Source organism: Tigriopus californicus, chromosome 7 (genome assembly GCF_007210705.1).
Source record: "Tigriopus californicus strain San Diego chromosome 7, Tcal_SD_v2.1, whole genome shotgun sequence".
In the NCBI taxonomy this organism is placed as follows: Eukaryota; Metazoa; Arthropoda; class Copepoda; order Harpacticoida; family Harpacticidae; genus Tigriopus; species Tigriopus californicus.
This window is the reverse complement of record NC_081446.1, coordinates 3,500,862-3,524,478: the sequence shown is the minus strand read 5'-3', so window position 1 is coordinate 3,524,478 and position 23,617 is coordinate 3,500,862. Positions and strand designations below refer to the sequence as shown.

General features: G+C 43.7%; 1 protein-coding gene across 2 annotated transcripts in view; it reads left to right on the top strand.

The window, feature by feature from the left end:
- Nucleotides 1–21,980, top strand: part of LOC131883821 (nephrin-like) — a 37,792-nt gene extending 15,812 nt beyond the window's left edge. The window contains exons 2-15 of one of the 2 annotated variants that reach the window (XM_059231403.1): nt 8,679–8,811; nt 8,904–9,112; nt 11,314–11,424; nt 11,551–11,754; nt 15,329–15,483; nt 16,199–16,343; nt 17,648–17,778; nt 18,476–18,635; nt 18,730–19,085; nt 19,337–19,605; nt 19,683–19,954; nt 20,276–20,415; nt 20,482–20,712; nt 21,709–21,980. In XM_059231403.1, coding sequence (XP_059087386.1) covers nt 8,679–8,811; nt 8,904–9,112; nt 11,314–11,424; nt 11,551–11,754; nt 15,329–15,483; nt 16,199–16,343; nt 17,648–17,778; nt 18,476–18,635; nt 18,730–19,085; nt 19,337–19,605; nt 19,683–19,954; nt 20,276–20,415; nt 20,482–20,712; nt 21,709–21,726 — 2,534 coding nt within the window. In that variant the 3' untranslated portion in view covers nt 21,727–21,980. Of the gene's footprint in view, nt 1–8,678; nt 8,812–8,903; nt 9,113–11,313; nt 11,755–15,328; nt 15,484–16,198; nt 16,344–17,647; nt 17,779–18,475; nt 18,636–18,729; nt 19,086–19,336; nt 19,606–19,682; nt 19,955–20,275; nt 20,416–20,481; nt 20,713–21,708 lie in introns of both variants that reach the window. The other variant, XM_059231402.1, reaches the window with a different exon arrangement.
- Nucleotides 21,981–23,617: the final 1,637 nt, after the last annotated feature.

The following is a 23,617-nucleotide window of genomic DNA, read 5'->3' as shown; positions in this document are numbered from 1 at the left end:
CACACTTTTCGGAAGGCTTAAGACAAGTACGCGGAGGGTCGACGTCCAATTATGCAAATTGGCTGTTCTCCTAGTGCTTGTTCTGCCACTGGAACATGCCATTTCAACTTGTTAAGGGTTGGAACAGACAGAGAAAAAGAAACCTCATGGACACACACACACACACACACACGCGCACACATTCTCTCTCTCACACATACGTACGTACGTACGTACGTACGTAGCCCGACCACCAACAAGATTCAACATCAAAGAAAGTGAAAAAAAAAGTTGAGAAAGAGGGGAAATGGAGGAGAAGGAGAGAGGAGAGATCCCGTGTTGGCAACATTGTTGTGTTAATCCCAAAGACCTTGCTTGCACGTATTGGCAGGAAGTGAAATAGAACTGAAAGGGATCCTCTCCCACCCAAAGCCCGGGATCACTGGAAAATGATCCAAAGGTTCCTATTACAAGGTACTCAAGATTTGGGGAATCAGGACCACTTACGTTACCGAGGCTCGAGACCCACCTTTGGCATATGTTATGTGCAAGACTTTTTGGGAGTTATGTATGAAAAAGCTATTTGAATATCCAGGCTTTTGTTGTGGTGCACCTCACTCATGTCCAATTGGCTTGAGAGAGAGAGAGATACGATCCATTCATCGATGTGGGATCACCTGAGATGGATGGAAGAGTGTCAAAAACAACGTGTGCATTAGGAATTCTTCAAGGATCGACTTTATGGGACCCTCGGTGAACTTTTGACACACGCACTCTTGAGGGAAAAATGAGAGTTTGTCGAGTGAACTTTCCGCGTTCCCCATCGTCTCATTTGGTGGATCCCACCGTCAAAAAAAAAAAGAAAAGTTACGGCTTTCGTACCCACTGGAGGTCAATTTTAAGGCCAAATCCATGTTTCTCATAGATCTCAAGTTTTGGCGGGAGAGTCATTGAGCCACCGTGATGGATCACACAAGAGGAACATGATTGAGGTCCAAACAACAGGAACAAGATGGAACCATGATGTATTAGTTGTGTGGAATTGGGATCGTGTTTCCAAAGAGTGGTCAAGCAGCATCCATTTGCTCTGGCTTGTGAGTTGGTTGAGTGATCATCCAAGCCAATTGTTATGAATCTCATCCCTTGTTCGTTCGTTCGTTCCTTGGAAAAAGAAGTATTTGGAGCAGGCTTGTTGGTATCATTTGGGACAGACGCCAGGGAAACTTATTGGACCACGTGAGTGGAATTCCTATGAAGCAAATTTGGATCATTAGTTTCGGTACGTCTCCCTCGGAAACCTTAGATAATACTGGTTGTTCTTTTCTGCTTTGTTTCTGACGCCAGAGAGCCTCTAAGCGAAAGTGGGTTTACCCGCCCGTGAGGCTTTGAAACATGAGACGAATCGATCACGGACGACAAATTACAACGTTTACTTTATCCCTTCTCTCAAATTTACTGCTCAATGCCAATCCACAAACAAGTGACCTTGATGGAAAGGATCGGCATTCAACCCCAAATCGTCACACGCCACCCATCGACCTCAGTCAGCCTCCAAATACAGATCAAGAACGAGTGCCTAAAGTACCTACTGTGCCCCTATAGTTGTGAAACGTCAAACAGGTGGCGTTCCATGGTTATAATGGAATGGATTTCAATAAACGAGATGAAAAATATCGCTTATCCGATTCAATATTGTGCGCTACATCTCAATTCTGACTTCAAATGCGAATGGAACGTAGGGCACACTTTTTTGCCGCCAAATATCAAGCAAAGCACAGCGGCAAGAACATTTTCGTCGGGGATATTGAGGTGTCTGAAATAGACTAGAATATGAGTTCTCTACCTCAACGTACATGTTGTTGCCTCGTTTTGACCTACAATACTTAGTTGTCACCGGCATATTTGTGTTCTTTTCTTAAGATAATTGTAATAGCTATATTTCCGGTTGAAATAGTCACTTTTCATCTCAAAGAACCACTTCGATTGGTGGTTCCAAGTTTACGTAGCTTCTAGATCCGAGGGGATCCCAGATCTATCGAATTCTCATTTCCAATTCCCTGACGAAGGCCACCGCATGCTTCAGCGCATGCGCTCCTCATTCGGAAACGCATCACCCACTTTTATGATGCAGCTACCATTGCTTGACATTCCATTTTTCCAAAATTTCCGACACAGTGGCTCGTTCCTCCCTTCCCCTCTTCTGTCCCTTCCTTCTGGTCCGTATATTCCTCGATGGATCCCTCGTTGAGGAAAACCTCGCCATTGGTTCCATTTGGAAAGACCCCTTGTTCTACCCTACGTACCACGTATAACATAAAGTGAGACGTATCTCGCACAACGCATTTCCAACACAGGAAGTCACGAAGTTCCCTCCATTTTGACTTACTACTTGAACTAATCCACCACCACTGAGGTGTGGACCAACAACTCACTCAGTACAGGCATGATACATCCATGAATGCCGTTTTAGGCACCGGTATTGACGGATCATAGTCAGTCAGGGTTCTTACACAGTACACATGATATGGTTAAACTGAGGATTTTGGCTTTGTAATCGCGGCTATTCTTTTTGCTAGTGACTCAAAGAGGATATCCGTGATCCGTCTTTGCTGTTAATGCTTTATCGAGCGTAAGAAGGAACTAAATTGCCCATGTTCACTCGCGGACTTCCCTCATGTGCAAGAACCAGAGAGAAGCTTGATTTGCGCTCTCGTTCGACGGTACACTCCCTAACAGCACAGCACAAGAAACAATGGTTCGGACGGACGTCTTTGGCATCTGGACTATGTAGTATGTTCCTACCTGGCATACGAGTTTTTTTTCAAGTACGTAGTTCACTCTCTCAGGCTCATACGTCGCTTGAACATTGGATATGTTTTAATATACAGTGTGCAACGTGAAATAGTCCATTAAAGCAGATATTATCAAACAAAAGTAATACTATTGTTATTGCTCTGATATTTCCCTAAGCATGAAGTTGGTGAAAAAGGCGGGATGTGCAGATCTGAAAGGGAAAGATGAGTTCTTCAAACCGGAAAAAAGGTTTCCAGTCCATAGATGAACATTGTGCCCATGCAGATATCGAGTGAGTGCAGTCCCACTTTTGGGCATAATGGCTTACAAGTGCATAATGAGAGATCACATTCTGTTCGTTATTGTTGGAGCCATCATGGTGGCAGATTCTCTAATCTGTTTAAGGAGCGAACAAGCTCATTCTTGGCCGGATGGGTAAACTTTGAAAGTGCATCCCGATTTCAGGAAGACTCGCTTTCGTGTCAGCTCCATTGTCGGTGTTTCTCCGGGAGTTGCTGAATCTCCACGTTGCTGGATATTATTGTTCCCTAATACTCCGTTGTGCCAGACCCCGAGAACTATTGGCATTCTGGCCCAAGATAAGAAAACAGCCGTGAGGGATATGTGACACGGCGATGCTGTAAGTTTTGCCGCCTCGTCTCTCAGAGAGCCTTTCTCGTTCTGTTTGGGCTCGTCATCACTTTCCAACAATTCTTTTCGGAAATGCGAAAAAGAGTCGCCCCCCCCCTCCCCCAGCCTTTGACTGGTTGGTTGGTTGGTTGGTTGGTTGGTTGGGTAGTTGGTTGGCATTTCTTTCGCTGCTCAACATTCAATACTTGCAAAACAATCTTTCCGTTGGCTGTCACTTGAACCAGAACGTCCATATGGCACCATTTGAATGGCTCTTCAATTCTGGCGAGGGATGCGAAATTAAAGGCCTGAAAAGGGTCATTCGATCCTTCAAAAATTCGATCCACAAAGGGCAAAGATCAAAATGACCTGGACCCCAAAAGAATACATTATGTCAGAGAATAAGAGCGTAGAAACCTGATTCACTAGTGTATAATTTAGACATTTGAATCCCTTTTCTTTCGGTCATTGACTTTAGAGATTAGGCTCGTATTTGTTCTTGTTTGAGAAGACAAGAAGCCGGACAAAAGAGGGTATTTAAGAAATCCAATAATTAGTTGATTCGAAGAGAGGATACACGGACGGCCTTAATACTCACAACAAGGTACATACCGATTTTTTTTCTATCACTCTCTCTCTCCGAAAGGATAGCTCTCTGTTTTTGAGAAATGGATTGAAAAGGAACTCCAATTATGGTGGAACAGAGTTATAATATATCCAAAAAGGGTCTCTGACCAAATTGTTAGAGAAGAAGGCCCCTCGGTTTTGGTAGCATTTGCGCCCACCAAAATATGACAGATGGACCATTTGGAGAGGCATAAATTCTCCCGGCATTTTTGTCAGCCACTAAAACTTCCCATTGTCATCGTGGGACCATAAAACCTCTGTGCCAACTAACTCAATGTCTCTGTGTTCGAAACTCATAGTTATGCATAGGAGAACGCAACTGGGTATCGAAACACAACATGATCCTCATCGCATCAGCCACCCAGGCGCAATAATTGAGGAGAGAATTCTGGTTTATTGGTGATCGGGAGCAAATATCCCCTGCGTTCCCACTTCCCATGCACCCTCTTCCCATTTGATCGAGGAAGAAAAATACGAGAGATTCCAATGATGAAAGTGGAACAAAGAACATGGAACATCCCCTCCCCTCTCTTCACCACCATTCGGAATGTTAATTTCATCATACCTCTTCCTCTTTCTCTCTCCCCTCCTCCCTTCTATGAACACTCCATACATATTTGGTTCGTTCAATTCTGATCCTAGGAATTGCTTTTTGACTTTATGAGATATCCATAACTGTTCCTCCTCAAACCTCCCTCGAAGACCTTGTATATTGTTCTTTTTAAGGAGAAATCGAGGAACACGCTAAAAACAACGACTCGCCTCCTTCTAAGCCGACTGATTAGTTATCTCACAAATTGCACAAACTGTTAAATTGGATGGGAGTGCAAAACCCAGCAGGCTTCCTCAAGACCATTCTTGTGGTATCAAGGAGTCCGGCGTAATGTGCTTCAAATCGAATATGGATCGGCAAAGAAGAGACCAAATAAAAGTGAAATAAGCGTCGTTTCTCAGAAGGGGACGTCCCGTGTGGGTGGGAGGGGTTCCCCCATTCATAATGGGACATGGTGGCCCTTGAAGCACCCTCTGTCTGATGGAACATCAAGTGAAGAGGGATGACTCCATTTGCTTGGGAAGAGCACATCTGAGTGTGTGCTCTTCATTGATCCTAGGATCTTGGCATCGCTTGATGATGATAGGATTTGTGACCAAAGAGGGCCAAAGAGATTTGGGTGAACAAAAAAGAGCCCTTAGTGATAAATGGGGGTGTTTGTTTCGCAGACCGATGGCTCTACAGCCCACAGGGTGAGATCTCGTGAGTATTTCGTGTCCTGAAGGAAAGTACATAAAAACCCTGGAACAAGAGGTGATTTAACCGGAGAATTCCTGTCTAAGGTCAGAGGACCCATCACCTGAACTAAACATCCAAGTGTCAAGGAATTGGTATATGAGTGTTCCACAATATTCAATTTAATGGCTGGTAGGAGGCAACCCCGATCCCAGAAAGTGGCTCTTAAAGTGTCTTCAACCTATCGTAACTAACGCTATTAGGGCCAACCCACACTGAAATCCACATTTCCTTGATCGAGTTGATCTTGTTGGCCGGTCGTTATCACTTGAGTTCAAGCACGATGAAGGGGATGCCAATGGCAGGGAGTCGTGCTCATGAAAGGTACTCAAATATTCATTGAAAACTTTATGTTCTCCTCGGGAGCAAGTTGAATGCCAGGCATGCCATTTCATACCAAACGCAACTTTTACACGATCTCCGGAATGTGTTTGTGTGTAGAATGTTAGATGTTGATTTGGATTCGAGTTCCGAGGAAACAGGAACCCTGCAGGAATGCCATGTTTGCGAGAACTGAAGAGAAGGGTGCCGAATGAAAAGGGTGGGTGATGGGTAAACAGGGACTGTCATGCGAGCTTGGGCTTGGCATCTAATCCCATTTTCATTCTTACTTGCCATGTTCCTAGTTCCAAACGACTGACTGACTGAGTGTGTGTCGGTCGAGGAGAAATAAACTCCCCAGACCTTCCTTCAGTGGTGGGTGGTTTCACGGACAGACAATGAATTGCAACGGAAGTGGACTCGCCGCCAGAGAGGTCAATGTGAGAGCGGAGGATCCCTTTTTCCAATTTATGTAATTATTCAACATGGACCTCGGATCTTACAATGGAACAACTTGTCAGTGTTCCATCCCGCTTTCATGGAAATAAGTGAGGGAGAAATAGAAATTTGCGCAATGCAGATCAAACCCAGGAATTTTCTTGTTGAACAGACATGAAATATGGAGCGAATTCGCCTCCGTCGCCACGGCCACTTAGAACCTCGTCCGTCCTCCATTGGGATCTTCGATGTCATTGGAAATCTTCCATACTACATGGCCAAATTGTTCTTCGTTCCTCTTCAGATCTCAATTGAGACAAACCATGGTTCCAAAGGAGCCACCATGACCCAGTTATCCTCCAACCTCTGTGGGATATATTCCAATGTTTGCGACTCCCTTGAGACCTGGGTGTAAATCATTTGATTTCTCCTCCGCCTCTACCACCATCTCTCACCAACTCATGCTCTGGCGACAATTCTGAGGTGGCATTAGCAATGAAGAGTGGTGAACCAGGTTCATCAGTAAATGGCCGTGATTTGCAGATCCAAAGAGAGAGTGAAAGCTCTCCCGCAGATCTATTTCGAGATGCTGTCTTCCTGTGTTCCTGTCTTTATAATCGAAGAATGGGAATCTTGATCACGTTCTCGGCATTGCAACATTGTCCACCCTCTCTTCTTTGCCACAGAATCCCACTCGATCTCTCCCTCAGGCATATTTGTGCATAACCAAAGAGTGTCTTCCGACTCGCTCAATGCCAAAGCAAGTTAGGTCCAATCCTCCCGTGAGCGAGAAACTAACTTTCCTCATACTTTGGAAAAGTTCCATCGGATGCTTGGAACGCTTTGCTTAGTATAATTGTTCCCCAATCGAAAAGTGTGCCCAGTGATGCCGTTCGTGCCACAGTACAGATCATGAGACAAAGATGAAAAGATACTCTAGCAAATGAGAAGTGGGTATCTCCTTCTTACCCAAGCAAGACACATCCAGAAAGAGAGAGATCCTTGATAATAAATATTAAGAGGACGGAAACCAAGAGGGATTTACTCGATAAGAAATGGCTCGAATGGACGTGCAAAAAAAGCGAGACAGACACTTAATTAGGTCTGTCTAAGACACTTCATCATTGAAGCTGGGCTTTCGAAATCCACTCTCCAGCCAGTAGATGACAACCACGACAACCACGAAGAGGTCAAATCAAAGAGCATGACCACGAATTGAGCCCATCAAACCTACGTACAAAGGAATGATCTCTGTACTAGAATCTGGTGAGATTCGCATCTAGTACGAGGCTCACCACAATTTAATGATCCCCAGCTCCTCCTAGACCACGCACTCACCCCTTTTTCGGACAATAAAAATTAAGCACCCATGAAATTAATCTGCTCAAGAACATGACACAGATCCTAAGCAGGATCATTAATAATTACAAGAAGATTTGAAGATTTTGAGAGAGAGCGCTCTAAGTCTTCAAAGAAAGAAATTGATCCTGACAAGAAACAGTTTGACATTGTGTCAAAGTATTCGTTTCGTTTGTCAAACGTTTAACAAACACTGCGATTTATGTCGCGCCATTGAAATCGAAAGGCACATTCCAAAAAAATCCTTGAAACAAGGAACGAAGCGCAAATGAACTGTTTCTTGTCCAAAATGGTTGCGTTCTTCGAGCAGTTAATCTTTTTGCCCGGAAGCGTGTGGATATTATTTTTTCTAAAGGAGTTGGCTAATGGCCCTTATTTGCATCATTGTGCCAAGAAGGCAGTAACTGGGTGGGGGTCTGGTATCGAGAAAGGGTTGCTTGGCCGAATTGCCCCACTCCGACTCTGAAAGCATCATGCATTTCTATTAGTTATGTACTTCTTCTCATTGGAGCCAACCAAGGAGGGAGTCTCTGCTCTTTTTGGCACACATTCGGGGATGAGTAGATCCTCGTTCCCGACTTCCTCGGACCCATCCTGGGGGATGAGGAAAAGGGGTAGGAAATGTACTCGATATGAGCTATTTCCTGTTCGTTGGCAGAGGAGTCGGTGATAATCCTGTTTGCATTGGGGAAAGCCGACGCATGTTTTGGAAAAACTGCGGAACAACCAGTGGTTCCCGAGATCGTCCCATGGACTTGCCTCGCTAGCCCTCCAAGAGTGCGCTCGTATGGCACCTTATCTTTATTGTCTTGAGATTAGTAGTGCTTGGGTTCGATGCACTGTACTCCAATGACTGGATGGAACGAGAGAGCGAGCGAGAACATTGTAGAGTACACGGGGAAGAGTTTGATTAATGAGGACTTTCCCCGAAAGATTCGACTTCGGAACAATGTGTCGTTCCCCCTCTTTCTCTTGGCTCGTCTTGTCCGGCTTATCTATTATCTACAATAGGACATTCGGGACAAAGTAGTGTGCCATTGTCATGGAGTGGTCCGTCCAGTTTGTGTGCCTAATGATATCTCACGAGTCACTTGATACTACTACTTACTACCTTGGAGAGCTAGGACTAGACATCCATTCATTGGCACCACATTCATTACTCATCTGGCAAATTAATACACATTACGAGCCGAATGAGCCAAGCTGGAACCTGGAACCTAACTTCCTGCCCTCCATGTTCCAGAAACCATTCAGAGGATTGGCGCCGTCCAAGGGAGCTCGGTGAACCTGCCATGCAACATCACACCGCCCATCATCACCGACAAGGTCCGATTGGTCCTCTTTTTCCGAAACGACTCCAAGGTTCCCATTTACACGTAAGTGACAGATTTCTGTGTTCTCCGTTGGAACGAAAATGGAAAATGAAATTGCCGATGCGAGTGGGGATTCATGTCCAAATTTACTTCAGTTATGACACGCGTGGCCAATCACATGTCGAGGCTCGACATTGGTCCGATGAAAAGATCCTGGGCTCACGAGCCTTTTTTCGAGGGGATGAAAGTCCGGGGCGATTGGTCCTGGATACGGTCCAACCTGACGACGGTGGGATCTATCGATGTCGGGTGGATTTCTATCGTGCTCCTACCACGATTGAATCAGTCATGCTAGATATCATAGGTAAGAGATATTGCGATCCCAGAATGCGCCAATTTGACCTTTTCATGCCCTTTTTGCGCTATGGAGTATACTTCTTCCTATTGAAATTGGATTTTTTTTATTTCGGACAGTGGCTTTCAAAAGTCAGTTCTCTTGCAGAATTTTGTACTTCAGGTGACATTTGGGACTGTTCCAAACCTATAAGTGCATTTTCTTACTTTTTTCGTGCTATTTGCACTATTTTGGTTACTTGCATTTTTTCACCTTTTCGTCGCCACATTGAGTTTTTTTAAAAATTATTTTTCACTTGGAAAAACTTGAAAGTGAAGAAAAAAGCAGTTAGCATTTTTTCCTCTTTTGCCTATTTAAGTATTTTTGTTGCTCATTGTTTCCAATGTTTTTTCCCTAAACGGCTTGAATATATTGAGTTTTATCCAACCTCTCAAGATAACTTCTTTTCAGCTTTCAAATAAAAAGGTCAACGAAAGCATAATTTTTGCAATGTTCTTGCAAAATTAAAGACTGTAATTTGTCACTACTCTTCAACTTCATCTGAATCTTGTTCACTTTTCTTTCGTCAAGTTTGAAACTCATGTCTAGTTTGAACCATCTGATATTGAACGTGGCAGGATTGTAAGAGAAAAACGCTAATTACATAACTTAAGCTTCTTAGTCGAGCTGTCATCCAAGAAGAAATGAGCTAGGCAGTATTGATGGAATAGTAGTTGGCTCATTTCTAATCAAGACCATGATCAAGGCCACTTTTCTCTCTCTCTTTCTCTTGCAAAGAAAATGAGGGAACACAAAAGAACCATCATTGAGAAACGACGATCGTGATTCATATCCATCTCTTTCTCTCTTCTTCTTGAGTTTGAGGAGGAGCACTCTGGAGATGAGCCCCATCCTTATCCGACAAATCCTCCAGTTTTATCTCTGATCAGCCATTGATTGAGAACCAGCAATGACTCAAAATCTCGATTGGAAGCAGAGAGACTGATTGCTTAATAGGAGAGAGAAATTTGCCTGCGTGAAATTGTCCTTAAGATGGAAAGTAAACAATTGGAACAGCTTGCTTAACGGTCCAATTCTTCTCTCTCGGTAATACGAAGGTTCCACTTGTGATGTTTACGTATCTGTCATTTCTTATTGGAACCTCCATTTCCATCACGGCTTGGATCTTGATGAGTTTAGCGTGAAAAGTCTCTTCAAAGATACTGATGTGATTGGATCGAGATATAATAAGCAAGACATTTTATAACAAGATCACAAGTGGAACACTGACATAAGCCCCCAAAGGTCAGACGTTATGGTGAGCCAAAAAAATCTGGCCTTCAATGGTCTTGAACAAGGGACTTCATAAGCTCAGTTAGGATCCATTTGGATGCTGTTGGTGGAATCTGTGTTCGATCTTGGCACAGTTCAAAGCAGGATATCCACGATCTTGGTCGATTTCTCTTTCACTCAGCCAAAAGAACAAGCCAATATGGGCTGGCAGCAAAAGCGGCAGCCAGATCGCAAAGGCCGCTTTTTTGTCAAAGTCTTTGAAAAGATGGAAAAAGCTAGTTGGGGGAGTAGTTTTCAATGTGAGTCGTTAACCAGCCCAAAGAAGTAGCCAAGACGGTTGCTGACAGTAGCTTTTTTGTAAATACCACATTTGATGCAAAATTTAAAGCCTGGTCACATTTGAATCTCCCATGATAAGTATTTTGGCCTTACATGGGAAGCACATCCCCGCAAGGAAGCGAGTGTAATCACCGTAATCAGTTCTGAGCTGTAACGTCTAATACAAGAATAGACCGTTACTAAGATGGATGATGACTCGATTCATGTTAGAATGCCAAAAAGCCGCTAGCTTTTGACCTTGACTTTGGCTCTGGCTTCAACTCCCACTTAAAAGGCAAATCAAGCTTCCCCTCAAGGCTCCTCACTCAATCCCTCGACACACATTAGCGTGTGAACGCTCCCAGACGATTGCCATTGATTCTCTGAATGGTTTTGCATGTTGTGAATTGGGGAAACGACGAGTAGGACCGCTTCCTTGCTTGGCTGGCCTTTGTTCCATTCGACCTCAAACCTAATGGAAAGCTGGTATTTACCCAAGCAAAGAAAATAAATGGCTTCTTTCGTACTCTTGATGCTCCTGTTGTCCATCGGTTTGGAAACAAACCCGAAATTTGCCTCACTAAATCGGTGTTATTTTCCTCTGTTTCTGTTCCATGCAGTGCCACCCGAAAAACCTAAGATCTACGACGAGCGCAATCAAGAAGTCCGATTGAAGTTGGGTCCTTACAAAGTGGGCGACGAGGTTGCCTTGAAATGCATTTCAATGGGAGGTGAGTCAAGAAAAGCACAGAGACAGACACACACTCTCTCTCTCTCTCTCTACGTACTTGGAACCTCCACAAAGACAAACATAACATACGAGTATGTACACCTGTTATGGGATTCCTTTCCTTCAGGCAATCCAAGTCCGAAAGTAAGTTGGTGGCGGGACCATGCTTTATTGGACGACATCTCGGAAGAAGTGACCAAGGGAGAAGTGGTGAACAATCTCCGACTCCTCAGGCTCGCCAGATCAGATTTGCACTCCATTCTCACTTGTCAGGCCTCGAACAATAACCTTTCGGTCCCGGTTTCGACTTCCGTGAAATTGGACATGCATTGTAAGTATAAGTTGTGGAAATGAAAGGTTAAAGAAATGCAACCTGAATAGTTATGAATCGAACACGGCCACGATAGATGATGACTCGATCAATCTTAGAATGCCAATGCAAGTGATGGATGAGTAAATGAAAATCGTCCTTGTCTATTTTTAAGGCCAATTCAAGGCTGGATTGAAACGGAACAAACTGCAAATGCTGAGGTAAAAGAGAAGCCCGGATGAGAGAGAGATATTTGAGATCAATGCTTATGTTTCAACAGAAAAACGTCTCAAGATCACTTGAACCTGAACCAAATAACGAGATGTCAGCTAAAGCTGAAGACTTAGCTTTTCATTGTTAAACTACATCCCATTTCATGGATTCAACAAGAAAATGCTCTACAACCAAGAATTAGACAATTTCAAGGAAAAGCGAGTGATTTTCACAGATCAGCAATTCTACGTACGCTCTAAGCCCAAACTCAAAGAAGGAGTCAAAACATTTCTTGGATCAATGTGCACGAATATATAGAAATCTATTTCAGGCAAAGCTGATTATCAAAAGTAAAAATAAAATGTCAAGCACTTTTTCAATAGCGACACACCATTCAAGAGAGTTGCGATTAATGTGCAAACAGAGTGCAGAGGTCTGGCCATCCGAGATTAAAACCCGGAAGCTCCTAGGTCGACATTTTCGTCATTATGAAAAACGTGATCCTGCCTTTCTAAGACTCAAACCCAGGGTTGCTTCTAGACTCGTTCTTGATCTTTGATTGCTCGGCAGTACCTTCTTTTACTCAAGTTGAAAACCCTAGCTGAGGTCCTTCAAGCTAAATAGTTGATTTGCAAGAGAAGCATATTGTCGAAAATGTCGACCTAGGAGTTGCCGGGTTAGCTTAATTAACACATAACACATATTTCTGCAGACTTATGTAGTTGGGCTCGTTCCAATTCAACCAAATATTTTTATTCCATCACAATTACTTTGATTTTTGTATTTTCTTGACATAAATCAAATCTAAGATAGAGCATGATTCTGCATGAGCTCATGACAAAAAAATTGAAGCCCTGACTTTATTCTTTTTAAAATTCAGAGGGGAAAAATCTCAAAAAGAATTATGTTTTGCACTGGGCATTTGTAATTTTTGGATTACTTGATTTACAATCATCACGACTTTTCAACCTTTTCACCACTTTTTTGCCGATTTCCATAACCGTTTTTGCTAAGGCCTCCTTACGATATAAAATATCTTGACGAACAGGGTTGCTTTTGGGACATTAGTTTTGCGTCCCTGGTCAAATCAAATCAAAGCACATAAAAACCAGCCAAATATATATACAGCACAGTTAGAGTAAACATTGGTACTCTCTTCTCTTCCGCATCAACCCTGAAACGATTGTTGAGATAACTCATAAAACCCCGGAAATGTGGGTTCAACCCAGATCACGTGGCAAACCCCGCATTAGCACATACTCTACCTCTGTCCTATTGGATGTGTTCATATGATTTGGCAACGTGGTGCCCCTACCAAACACATGCTCGGCGGCATGAATCTTTGATATCCAATTTTCTGTCCCAAGCTTGTTTTCTAGCACTTTCCCTCAGGTCTCCTCAAGAGTCCCCACCATTCCCCCCCCCTTCAGGGCTCTGGAAAAGAGGGGAAAAGGAACTGAAGGAGGCGACGAAAACTTTCGAGATTTGAGGGCGATGTACTCTCACTCACTCTCACTCACTCTATCTCTATCCTCTTCAATCCTTGCTTTGATTTCAAGACACATGGATAGACAGACAGACAGACTCATTGCTGAGCTTCGAGGTCTCGACTTCAAGGAGGATTCAAAGCAAACACTTGTCAAATTCCTTTTCTCGAGAAAGAGACTTGATTTCAATAAGGTCCTTGCAAGATTCTAGTTTGAGGCCGGAGGACCATCTTTGGGGGACTGATTTGGCACCCCTGGACTGGGTGAAATGTGGGGTCCCTGCCGGGTGTGAAATGGCGAGAGAATGTGGAAAGGGCTCAAGTGGAACGCATCAAGAAAACGAGGTCAAATCAAGATTTCTTCCTTACTTCGTTGAATTTGGCAGGTCTTTTTTTGATTCCGATGTCAATCAAAATCTCGGAGCTCTGGAGTTAAGGAAAACTATTATAAGTTTGTGGCAAGTTTCCTTGGAAATGTGAAAAATGTTCTGATCAGTTCTTTGGAACAATCGTTGCGGTTACGTTTGTTCCATGAGGGTGGTTGGAAATGGGAAATGGGAACGAGGGTCGAAGCGAAGCGCGAAGTGAGCATGAAATGGGCTCGGTTTCCTCTTGGTTTGCGTTCAATCAATATCCGGTGGTAACTTTTTTTTGGGCCCAAGTCACCCCTCTGAACCTTCGATAAAAGTTCAGAGATCAACACCAAGGCAAACAAAAGGGCTCACCGACCATCCAACTCGACTTTTTCTTCTCAGGTTGGCCTCAAGGAGCGTCTCTGACAGAGACGTTACTAGAAAGGGCCAAAGAAAAAGTTGCTGAGGAGAAAATGTAACGACCCTGTATACTCGAGTCATCGATGTGGACACAGAAAAAGGGCCTAGCAGTCACTTGTAGCCAGTTGTGCAGACACATTCCAAGCCAAGATCAAGTTACAAGGCACCTCTGTAGTAGGCCCCGTGCGATCAGAAAGAGGTCAAATTCGAGGTCTGAAGATCAGTGATGATCAAATCTAGGTTTGTCTGTGGATGTTATGTACAAGACAGGGTCTTTGGGAGCTAACCTGGCTTGAACTTTGCATGAAACTTTTTGGCACACAACCAAATAGCGGCTGAGAAAATGGATACAGGGCTTGTGGGACAACGACGTGGACCTGCTCTACGAATCTTGGATGGAGGAACAAACATTTGTCATTGTGCTAGAAAAGAGCGATGCATTGCCAAAACATTTCCAGAGAAGAAGACACACCCATTCAAGTTGAAAACATTTTATGGTCTGCGATAAGACCAAGGAAGACAGGGTCTCTCATTCTCTGCTACGCCATTCCCCACTTGGCCTTGCCATTAGGTTCTCTGGAAAGGCCATCCAGGGAAAAAGTCTTGCCCACTTCTCACACCAAGAGTCAATTTGCGACACCCAAGCCAATTTAAAACTCAAGAGTCAGCGGAATTCGAATGATTGCCCACGAAAACAAATGGCCGCACTGGTTGACTCATTAGGTCAAAACCAGGACAGGATAGGAGAGCATTGCAAACAAAGGCTGAAGATCGTGGCAAGTGGTCTATGTCTGCAAGTAGGTCAACCGAGGTAATATGCTAGAGATTCAGACTGCCTTGTTTGAGTGCTCCCTGTAACATTGTCTGCAGGTTTTTGACCTCACACAAGATCTTAATTTTATTTCCCCCCCCCCTTTCTCTGTCTGAATTGTTCCATTTGGTTAAGAGTCAACGATGTCCGAAATCGGGACTCAAGGGATCTGGCACAATTTGTTCTTTAAAGAATAGTCACCCTCATCTCCTTCATAGATGCATGTTTGATCCAATGCCACAAATGACTTAGGATCTCAACCTATTTTTGGAATTTCGACCCTTGTTCCAATGGTTTACATCTATGTTCCAGTTGGGCCAGTGGATGTGAAGATGATTGGACGGAAGGACCCCGTGTCAGCAGGTCGTGTCTATGAATTTCGATGCCAAGCTGTTGGAGCTCGACCACCGCCAGAAATCACTTGGTGGAGGGGATCCACACAATTGAGAGAGAATGTGACCAATCGGGTAAGGGACCAACCACATTCCAAAGGAAAGAAAGACAATTTGAAGGAAGGTGCACCATTCGGTCGTTGGTAGGAACATTCCAGGAACCAAGGGTGGTAGTAAATGTGTCTTGATAGACACAGAGGGTATGAAAACAGAAAGGACTATCCAAGATCGGGTCAAAGGTTCTGCAATTCCTTCTGTAACACTTTTAATGAGGTTGCGAGAGTGTTCCATTTTTGTCTGACATTATCATTTCTTACCAAGTGATCCTCAACCCAACAGACTGGCTAGAAGATTTTCACAATATTTTTAGATTCTTACTCACCAGTTCTTTTGTAGTTTCAACCACATTTACCCTACTTTATTCCCATTGAGGAATACAGCCTCTTGGTCCGTTATCCAACCGAACACAATTGAGGTTACTGGGACAGGGAGCAAAGCAAATGTTGAGGGAAAAAAGCTAAAGGGGCGAACACGAACTTGGAAGGGGCTGAGAGAGAGAGAGAGAGCGAGAAGCTCAGGTCCATTGATAAATGTGATTTGTTGAGGTTAAGTACAATAAACGATTTGAAGAATGGCATGCAGGCAGGACAGGACATCTGATTGACATTACATATCTTCAGTAAGTTACGGACATTGTTCGAGGGGGAGGATTAATGGAAATCTGCCATGGCAACGAGTCTGTATATTATGAAGTGTCGATCTCCAGGTCAAGTGTGCTTCTCATTTTCAGACGAGCCCCGATGGGAACGTCACCCTGAGCATCATCAACTATGTCCCATCGGTCAGGGATGCCGGAAAATACATGAGCTGTAAAGCGGAGAACCCTGAGATTCGGGATTCGTCCATTGAAGATGGATGGAAACTGGATATTCATTGTGAGTTAAAAACTTGGACAGGTGCATTTCAGGACTAATTCTGGATCTCAAACCACCCCTTTCCCTTTGGACCAAAAGATCGTGGTCAGTGGGAACAAGTTTTCCCATCGTGACTTTTGGTGCAAATGAGCTACCGAATGCATTTCAATTTGAAATCCCAGGGTCCCAATGGCAACCCGACAAACTAACCATTTGAGAGTCCGTGAGAGGTGATTTGAATATGAATTTGTGTGAAGCCCAAACGTGAAATCTGCAATTCCAATAAGTTTCAAGGATGTTTCTTCTTGTGTTTCTAGTTTTCTTGTCCGTTGATTCATTGGTTTAGTTTGAAATCACGAGTTCATAAGTTTCCACTTGGTAGACTCGTTGAGCGCGAAGGAGCTGAAGGAAACTTTTTGAAAGAGCTACCTGCATTTTTTCGGCAAGTTTTCTGCAATTTTTCTTCCTGTCCAACTTTGCTTCAGTTTTAAGAGCTAATGGCCTGACGGAGCTGGCAAGCCGTTCTGGCAAAGTGAATCTCCAAACTCCGATTAGCACCAACACTCTTCACATAAATGTTCCGAAGCCATTCAAAGATTCACGGCCCAGAGCTTCGAACTTGTTAGCTACCTGCAACATGCGGCAAACGTGTTCCCAAAGGTTGAGATGCAGCCAGGGGACTGAAGTGAAAGCCAATTTCCATAATATCTACAAGTATAGCCGTCCTTTGGCATCCCACTCCAAAGTCTAAAGGATCAAAAGGTCCATCCATCATGAGCCTTGCTTGGGAGCAAGGATATCTCTCCTCCTCCTCTTCCTCTTAGTCCTCTTTCCCCTCTTCTTGAAGAGGGTCCATTTTCACTTATCCCAAATGATTACCTACCTTGCCCATGTCCCGTCAAATCCTCGTCATGAAATGTAAGCCTAGGAAATATGGTCTTGAGGGCTAGGGTCATGGAACATAATAAATGTGTGAAATGATTTTAGATTTTGATATTTTGCTTCCGATCTAAACTACTCTTCCTGAAGTGGTGGAACATTGAGATTTGGTCAACAAATACTATGGATGTTAAGGAGCAACATGGGCGCAAGCTATCTTGAAACGCATTTTCTACTAGAGAGAAAAATGATTTATGCCCAAAATTTTGCTTGCCTTGTGTACTATTTTAACGTTAAAATACTGGACGAACAAACATGTTACCAACGGTTAGTTCTCCCCCCTCCCCAACATCTTTCAAATTTAGAATGTTATTTTTTTCAACAGGGGACAACGGGTGCTTTCGTGACCAGAATACATGGTTTGTTCTCCTCTCTCTTTCTTTCAGACGTTCCTCAGTCCATCCTAAGCCTAGGTACTTCCCTAAATGGGTCTAACATCAAGGAAGGCGACGACGTCTACTTCGAATGCAATGTTCGCGCAAATCCCAAACCATACAAGATTACGTGGAGATTTAACGTGAGTGGATAAACATATTCATGGGGCCTATCCCACATAACCGATACCACTAAGGAGTGCCTACTACCAAACAGTACCCACGCTTTGGGGTCTACCTTGTGGTACCTCGTCATGGATTTGCCAAATTTGGGCGTAGGGGTTGGTTCTGGGTTACATTTGGGTCTGCTATTTTCCGTTGGCAGCAAATGTCAGCTTAGACTTTCCAGAGTCATATTTAGCTCGGGATAAATCTGTTTTAGAACCATGAGGTGGTTGAGCGGTTTAGCAGTTTGTTGGTAGAGGAAGAATTTGTACAGTAGAGGGGAAGAATAAAGTTAGTGCGAGGGGTGAAGATGGTCATAAATGAGGTCTTTTGGAACAATGTTCGTCGATTTGGCCTGGAATGAAGAAATTTCCAAATGGAACTGCGGATGGGGACCAGAAGTTCAAAGGTGGTGGTTGTTTTATTAGATATTGGGGGGAGGAGGCGAAATGGCCCTTGGAAAGAGGGTTGGATTGCAGAAACTTGAGGCAATTTATCAAAACTTCTAAAGGAACCCAGAATGGAAGTGGAACACACCTCCCACCGTCGTAGTCCGTCTTTCTTCTCCAACCCCGTAATGGGTTGTCGAGGCTCCTAGCAGGAAATGAGTGTTAATGAAATGACCTCAATGGAACTCGAGAGACCTCATGAGAGCGGGAATTCTATTCTTTCCAGGAGAACCCATTGCTCCACAATGTCCATGAAGGCATCATTGTGAGCAATCACAGTCTGGTCCTTCAAGACGTGCGAAGGACTCAATCTGGAATCTACACGTGTCTTGCCCACAACATCGAAGGAGATGGCGCCAGTAATCCGATGACTCTAAATATTCGATGTAAATACAAAGCATTATTTACAACACCATTAGACCAATAACGCAATAGTGCCTTGTGATCAATTTCAACCATGCTCCCGTTTTATCTTTTTAGACGCGCCGTATTGCAAACCAGATCAGGTGCAGGTTTTTGGCGTAGCTCGCGATGAAACCGTTCGCATCTCATGCGAGGTCATTTCCAATCCCATTGGCTCCACGAGTTTCGAGTGGCGTTTCAATGCGTCGGGCGAATTGGTGGATATGCCTCATGACAGATTCAAGTCCACCAATACCAAGTCCATTGTGGAATATGTTCCTCGGACCGAGCTGGATTACGGGTCGCTGATGTGTTGGGCCAAAAACTCGATTGGCAAACAAAGGGATCCTTGCATCTTTCACTTGGTGCCAGCTGGCACTCCTGATTCTGTCAAGAATTGCTCGTTTGGAAACCAGACAACCACATCCTTTGAGGTAAAGATGGTGCTAAAAATGTACTGAATCGAGTTGATTCATCAGTTTGCGAACTGGTGGTCCAAAGGGTTGGAACGTGCACGTAGAGCCCAGAGAACAACGTTTCGCTTCCATTCGACAATAATATGCAGAGTTTAGGGTGATTTCTTTTTAAGACCAATGTTTTACGGCTTAATGACCACCATGGATGGGGACACTAGAGTGGTGTTGTAGTGAGGCATGGCTAAAATGCACTTCTTATCCCTTTCAAGGTTCGTTGCATGGGTGGTTACAACGGCGGCCTTCCCCAGACGTTCGTGCTCGAGGCCAAGGATAATCACCATTATGGTGTAGTGGCCAAGCTTCACAGTCCCGTGCCCCATTTCAATGTCACTGGCCTTGAGCCAGGACGTTCCTATGTATTGAGTGTGTATGCCCAAAACTCAAAGGGTCTGAGTACCCCGGTCACGTTGTATTCATTCACTATCAAGGAAGCGGAAAAGCACACGGCCGGATCCACTCATCCGGCAAACGTAACAAGGTGGGGAGCAATTCATCCTCATGCCCTGATATTTGTCTCGTTCGAAATAAGTAGAAATTTTGGAACGCCATTTTCAGCCGCGATGGGGTATCGGTGACGCCCATTCTAGGGGTCCTGGTGGCAATTGCCTGTGGTTTGGCACTCGTGGCCGTGGCTATCATTGTTGTTTTGCGGATAAGACCGGTCTATAATAGTAACAAGACCAATCGGCCACAAAGGCCAGGCATGAGTGGATACCCTCCACCAGGCTCACATATTCCACTGAACCAACGGGAAATTGATGAATGCATTGACATGGATGGTAAAATGATCACCGGTGGTACTCCAGACCTCATTCAACACAACAAAAGTAAGCGAAACTGATNAGGCCAAGGATAATCACCATTATGGTGTAGTGGCCAAGCTTCACAGTCCCGTGCCCCATTTCAATGTCACTGGCCTTGAGCCAGGACGTTCCTATGGTAAAATGATCACCGGTGGTACTCCAGACCTCATTCAACACAACAAAAGTAAGCGAAACTGATCCCGTAACCAACCATCATAACGCTATGACCAGGATAATATCCTCCTTTGTCACGTTTGACATGCGTCTGATTAGACCAACAGTGCAATATCATGTCATTTCTTGAAACAAAAACAAACCAACCTGACATGCTTCCCAACATTGTAGATTATATAGCGGAGGCCTCGTTTCAACATGGTGTGAGCCAAAACCGCCGTTATGCTGCTTCTGCCACTCTTCAGCGGAGACGGACCGAGGATCCGGATTTTGAGAGGCGAAATCGCATCCGGAACAACTTTTCGAGACTGGTATACATACGTCTTTGAATATTTACCTTTGAATAGCATCATCTAGTTTCATTTGCTATCTTGCAGAGCCAAGAGGTGACATACGCAGAGTTCACCATGCCCCGAAATAAGGGCTATGCTCCAATGAAGGCCCGATCTTCTGACTCGCCCATTCCTTTACAATCCGTACAAGCCCAATATTCCACCGGTGTCAGGAACCCCCCGCCAATGCCCCCGCCAAGATATACGGCCCCACCCACGGCAGAGGCCGCACCTCCGACTGCTGATGACGACCCATTTGCGTCTGAGATGCCCTTGGTTAGTAGCTCTCTTAATGATTGGGGTGATAGCGAAGTGTTCACGGAACCTCGGGTCATGCCCCGGCCCAAAAGAGGTCCTAGGTTGAAACACATGGAAAAGATCTCGGGCGCAAATCATTGGTCCAGTCTACCTGATAATATGAATAACGTCCCGGGCCCTTTGACAAGTTATGGCTCAAGGGAGAACATGAGTCTTGAAGACAAAAGGAAGATCATGATGAAAAAAAATAGTATGTCCTGCTATGAGACAAGCAACCCCAAAAACTCACCTCAAGGCAGTCAAAGTGGTTGTGCGTCCCCTAGAGGAGAACCAATCCCTCGGGAGTTATTGGACAAGCGTCGAGTCCTTCTCCAGACACTACATAGAGTTCAATTCCAATCAAGACCCTTGACCAAATCAGACAGTTTACCTAACTCAGACAGACCAACCGGTTTCCCAAGACCGCCATTGATAAGCACCTCTTCGACGGAGAGTGAACACTCCCAGCTTCCAGGGAGCTCGTCTTTGGCAGATAGGCGGGGCCGACTAGTCAAATGGAACACGGCTCAAGACTCCCTTGAACCGGGGTCGACGACCAAACGTCAACTGCCGAAAGCTCCACCACTGAGACGAGGTTCTAGTTTGGTAGTCACCCTGAGCTCACCCGTGAGCCATTTCAATCCATCCCAGAGATCGCAATCCTGCGTGAAAACTGAGCTGGCCACGATTTATTCCGGTTCCATGGACTCAAACGATGTGATTTGATCTTGTAGAACTTCCAGTGAGTGTGCTATACTTGTTAGTATTACACTTTTAAACACGGAGTTTAGTGTACGCCGAGCCCACTCATATCACCGCTCTCACTAATCTATATGTCAAGGCAATCGGGTTTGAATATTCCCCACAGAAGTAGCACCTACGACTTTAACGTGTCCAAGAGCACATTATTAGAATATGAAATTTGAAATTTATGCACCTCAGATTTAAAACGCTTACTCTTCGGTTTCATTTCAGGTGTCTTTCCAACCGTAACCTAAAACAAATGGTGGCCAAGAATTTTTGAAGAAAATGGAGAATTATACCTATATACCAAACCAAAATGAGCCATCGAGGTGGTCCTTCCTTCATAGACTGTGATATTTCCTGGAAATGTTAAGATACGGGATTTATACGAGAATATCCTTAACCTGCTAACCGATCGATGAAGATGGAAATAAAACCCTAAATATTGTTAACTGAACATGTCATAAATGAATAAATGTTGGTAACGTCTATCAAATGGATGTTTCACCGCCTTCAAGCAAGGGTTAGTGGAATAATGAGGTACTCAAAAACAATGAAACCGAACTCGAGTCAATGAGGAATGATATTTAAAGGTTAGGTGATTCCTTTTTTTCTTACCGCGAGGAGATAAAATAATGTCATTGGGCCGTTCGGGCACTGTTCGGCGGTTTGGACTATCTTGAGCCGTTACCTGTATTTTTTCCTTTTTTAGCACGACCATGGCCTTAATCATGAATGTCATAGTTTTGAATCAAAGATTAAACTCTACGGCACATGTTTCATTCAAAAAAAATCAACCCATGAGTCAAATATCTGCTTTTTAAGTTTATGTCGTTAAATCTACTGGCTGGCTCCTCTGTGGCTCGTACTATCGCAATGGCAAAGCCAGACTCACTCTAATAATCATTTCTGTCAATTTAACACGTTTATTGTACTTGACGCTCATAATTTTTTCAGGCAAGTGATAAATACTTTTAAAGATGAAAAGTGTACCAAAGAGTTTATTTTTTTATTCAAACAAATATATTTATGGTTGAGGCCACATTAGTGCTAAAAAAAGGGGAAAATGCATGTAACGGCTCAAGGTAGTCCAAGCCTCCTAAGAGTGCCCGACCTGCCCTGTGACACTGAAACAAATGCTACTGTGATTATTCATTTGATCCCATCAGTGGCAAGTAAGTTATTGCATTTGAGAGAGCTTTTTTTCATTCGCTCGTTAAGTAGAGAAGAAAGTAACATTAAAGGGAGAGCTAAACAAACCATTCCGTTGCCGTCACATTTTCAGAAAAGTAACGACTTACCGGTAACATTACTCAAAAAGTAACACGTTACTTTAAGCCCTGATGTTTAGATGTGTTTCAATTGAAAATGAGCTGGAATTAACCAAGTCCACACCTATTCTTAGACACATCCACTTTCTTACTCATCGGGAAAAACTGTCTTTGACTTCTCCTCGAAATCTCCTTGAACTGTTCTCGTTTATTAGTCACTTTTCATTGTGCTTCAAATCGGGCGACGTTTCTTGGGATTTGGAATAAAAAGAGATAAACATACTTTATGGATGAGAGAGTTTAGATATTCGAGCACGAAGAATCGAAACCTAAGGGATAAGGTAAAACCAATCACTGTTGGGTGATATTGATTAACGAACAGTTGACTCGCAGCATAATTTTAGCATGAAAAATTTGTAAGGATTCTTGTTTTACTATTTCTAAATGTTTACATTTGAATAGCAGTCTTTGAGGGCATTTTTTACAAAGACTGGCACTGACAATCAATTGGCATGCGCAAATGGAAGTATAGCATGTGCACATGGAAGACTCAATTAACACAGATGCAAATCCAAACCAAAAAGCCAACAACTATGGTGTTTTGATAACAGATAAGCCTTTTATTTTACTGCTCTTGGTTTGATGGTTTGATACCAGCTGGCAAGTTGTAGTTCTTGTTTTCCTAGAATTTCTAGCACTTATTCTTGAGTTGTGTTGGAAAAATTGAATTTGGGTAAACCCCAAAAAATTCAATATTTTTCTTTTGGTTATTCTTGAAATATTTGGAGAACTCAAACTTTCGAAAAAAATAGTGCGAATATCTCAAGAACTCAATTCTTCCATTTCTCGGTGTTTCCCAGTCAATGAAA